The sequence below is a fragment of the Nansenia antarctica genome, assembly GCF_963989245.1.
Source record: "Nansenia antarctica genome assembly, chromosome: 6".
Classification (NCBI taxonomy): Eukaryota; Metazoa; Chordata; class Actinopteri; order Argentiniformes; family Microstomatidae; genus Nansenia; species Nansenia antarctica.
Genome location: NC_137676.1, coordinates 31,831,731 through 31,835,849, shown reverse-complemented (window position 1 = coordinate 31,835,849; position 4,119 = coordinate 31,831,731). Strand labels below are relative to the sequence as shown.

The 4,119-nt window shown below is 38.5% G+C and overlaps 1 protein-coding gene across 1 annotated transcript in view; it reads right to left on the bottom strand.

The window, feature by feature from the left end:
• prdm16 (PR domain containing 16) overlaps positions 1–3,185 on the bottom strand; it is a gene marked incomplete at both ends in the record, with an annotated part of 201,750 nt that extends 198,565 nt beyond the window's left edge. Inside the window, one exon of the mRNA XM_080533968.1 lies at positions 3,149–3,185. Coding sequence (XP_080390094.1) covers positions 3,149–3,185 — 37 coding nt within the window. The remainder of the gene's footprint in view (positions 1–3,148) is intronic.
• Between the last annotated feature and the right edge of the window lie 934 nt (positions 3,186–4,119).

Here is a 4,119-nt window from a genome sequence, read left to right as displayed (position 1 = left end):
TCCATGTTCAATTCAACACATGCAGGCGCCTACATTCACCATACAGTGAAAATACAATCAACATAGCTTCTATTCTGTTTCAGATACCTATGTTGTAACTGGTTCAAGTCGAACAATAAGTCAACGTCACCTGCCGCAGTATGTAACAAACGGGCCTCCCTGCCATGGAAGTACAATGTGTCACTATGTTAGTCTCGTTGCCTCCACGCATGTTGTCATTTCAGACCGAAGTGCAAACATTTAAATCGCATAAGAATACACATATACATATATCTACAATGAGACTAGACCAGGAGGATTGTAGTTGCCTGTGATCTATTCAATTTGAAATCTGACAGAAAGGAAGGGAGAAACGTACTAAATATAAGGGACTATACCTGCTCTGGCCTCACACACGTAAAACTACATTGTAGAACATTTAAAAGGGTTCACACTGAAGTAATATCATCTGTTGAAAACATCATGCCTCCAAAAACGTATTGCGTAATAATAATATTCATATTATTAATAATCGTAATACTCATAATCATAATATTTATAATAATACATGCAATTGAAAAGGTTTGATAGGGCAAATGGTTAAAAGGGGGTTATCACCTGTTATAATACCTGTCCCTTAAATTATCAAGTAAAACTAACATTCATCTAAATGGCACACCACTATAGCTATGATAATATGTAACATGTAAATAAAAGTGTTTGCAAACATCACTACTCGTCCAAATATACATGGGGGAAATACGGAGCCGTCACTATATGTATTGATCAATGCGAGTTTATCCATTTCGACATCGCTCTGGGGTGCATAAGAGAGGTGATTCTGAGTGTCGAATCCCTGTTGATTTAAGGATTCTGGACCGGGCAAGCCTGTTTAAATCTCTTTAAACCGCGTCATCCCCTTTGCGATGTAATCTGGACTATGATAATCTGGCGAAATAGTCAAATTGCCACAACTGAGCATGATCATGCATTTGATCGAACAATATATCTTCACTTGTATATATAATAATGATTGAGGAGAACGTAACAAGTGTACTATAAGCGTACTGTAGGCCTACAAGTAACACTTATTCCACGGTGATATAACCTTTAATTGACCAATTTGAGCACAAGACATACATGTTGTTATCAAGTTCCTTGTTTTCAATGTCACAGGGCCAGACACATTCATAGGCCTACCATTTTCTTTGCACTTCTAAAATCTTTGTTTCTACTATGATGTGCGGTCTCTTATAACACAAGGCTGAAGCCTTTTAGGACTATTCAAAGACTGGAGTAATTCCGGAGTGAGAGGTCTACAAAGGCAGGCCGTTCTGTTAATTAGCACTCGGATCAACAGGCAATCAGAGCTGTTTAGAACTCAAGGTCTATTTCAAACACTGAGAAAAGGGGAATTCCTGAATTGATATTAAACTATTCTAATTAATTATAGGCTATAGCCTACTTTATAGTACAAGTACAAATATTCGTGTATCACACCGTTTACTTCCATTATGCAACTATAATAGCTGTGACCAAACATACAAGTACGATTACCACAAACTCTGTTTGTAATATAATAGTTTCTTAGTTTATTAGTTATCATTAGTTATATTATTAGTTTAGTTTATTTCTAGTTTCAAACATAATATGTAACTGTTGAAATGCTTACATGTGTATCCTCATGCACACAATTATTGATTATAATGTGTCGAAAATGGAGGCACCATAACAACAAGGCCTGTGTGTTCATGTTTACAATGAGTCAACTCATGTTGTTTGTTGACATAATTGTTTAATGAATAACCGCAATGTTAAATGTAAATAACCAATATTATTTAATACAAAATGTGACATCGTCTCAGTCTGAAGGTGGACATTCAATTTATAAAGGCCAACAACTATTTTCCAGAGGCCTATGTTGTAAAGTTCAGAGTAGGGCTAAACATTTCCTAAAACATGATATTATTCAAATCTACGTACATGTTCGTTAATTCGTACAAATAATTAATTATTCTCCTTTCCGTGGAACATTAAATACGTTTCCTGCATACATCTCATAGTTTTGCATTGGCACAGATCAATCGCTATGTGCAAAATCGAAACTCACCTTGAAATAGATAACACGTAACATAACACAAAACAAATCCGTTTTGACGAGTCAAAATACAGGTAACCCTAAAATCACTACAAGTCAACAGGTCCCTATTGGTTTACCTTTACATGAGTGTCAACAAAATAATACACCAAAATTGATTCAAAGTCAATATCCTGCAGTACAGAGAAAATCAAGACTGTCTACACCATCAACAAAAAAAGTGTAAAGACAGGAACGATCAAACCATAAGCATCTTAAATCAAATGCCAACACGATGTTCACAAAAATGAATAAATGAATTTTCCGTGTGACGCGAGTAAAAGTCCTCGAAGTAGTCGGCTACTTTCTTGCACAAGAAGCATTATTGATTGAGCCATTCCCCGAAGGAGGAACAAACCCCAACAGCCGCTCAACGGCGCGGGAATAAAGGACTTCATGGATGCAATTTCTTCGAAGGTAAAACTGACTTTCACCAAATACTGCATGAAAACAGCCATTTCTTTCAAATTTCACATCTTAACGTCTCCACTTGTCGGTGAAGGAGGTCGTGCGCTCCTGTGTGTCGCTCCTGCGCCTCCTGCCTCCTGTGAGCAGTGCTCGAGCGCCCACTATTTCTAACGCCAGGAATATTATTTCACAAGACTTGGAACGACTCAATAAAAAAGTTACTATCCCTTTCGACAACTTTTTGCTAACTTTCTGGTAACGGTTCTACGCCGTTTCTAACCTTCGACAACAGACAACACCAAAACTAAATCGTCGAGCTACAGTTTGTAAGGCAATGTTTTTCCCCTCTTCCATATCTTTTATCCAAAACCACCAGCAGTGTTTCTCATCACATATGAAACTTATGACGCTGTGAACAAGCGAGCCCGAGACTGCGACAGCGAACAGACCGGGCACACGCACTAGGATGTCTTTTAGCGATACAATTCACAAAGAGACCTAAAAGTCATCTACGAGGACAAAGAAGCGTCCCCCTAAGGAACTGATAAATGACATGGACACATTGGTGATCTGCACGCGAGTTCGAGCCGCCGGGTGAAAGCGTAAGAAGGGAAAAAGACCTACTTTTGGCCAGTTTTCTCGCCCTCGCCTTGGATCTCATCTTGTCGGCTTGTAGATTCCTCTCGTCCTCCGTGAGCCCAGAAGCAGCAACAACACTATCTTCATCTCACAAGCATTGTCAGTTTGGACACCTTCGCACATGCGCACAGGCCATTCAATCTGACACCCTCGTCAGGGCCAAAAAACTTTCCAATGTATTCATCATCATCACTTTTTGTCCTATCGTCTCCCCTTTAGATCACTTATCTCTTCCCCTCCTCCTCCCTCTCCGCGCCATCTCCCCCCCCCTCCCCCCGTACCACCGCCATTGCCATCCCCACCACCACCCTCTCGGCCCCTTTAAGAGCCATAACTTATTTTTCGCAAACCTGCGGGATCCGGTCTAGCAATGGACTCAGTATGGTTTGTGGGGTCAAGGTCGCGTCCGTCCACTGTAAGGTGATTGTTATCATTGTATTGATCATTTAAAATGATTACACCAACTCCTGGATATTTGGTAAAGTAAAAGTAAAAATACTGCTTATTATGTTTAGTATAGTAGCCTATATGTTGTTGTTGTAGTGGTAGTAATAGTAGTCGTATTTGTATTATTGGGCCTATTATTATTATTATTATTATTATTATTATTATTATTATTATTATTTGTATTATTTGTATTATTTGTATTATGCAGTAAATGTTATTTGTATTATTATTGCCGGTTTTATATGATGATCCATATCATACTAATTGTCATGGTAATGATAAGACAGTCTATGCCCTCATCAAATCTACTTGCATTGCAGATATTCTCTGATGTTTACGTTACAATTGACGCAATTGACGTCTCATCCTGCATTGTGCCAAAATGCACTCAAATTCCATCTTCTTCCAGAGTTTATTTTTAACGTAATTAATTCAGATGCACAAGTAGGTAGAGACTCAATTGGAGTTGCAGATATACCTCTCTGTATGCAAACACAACGTTTCATACG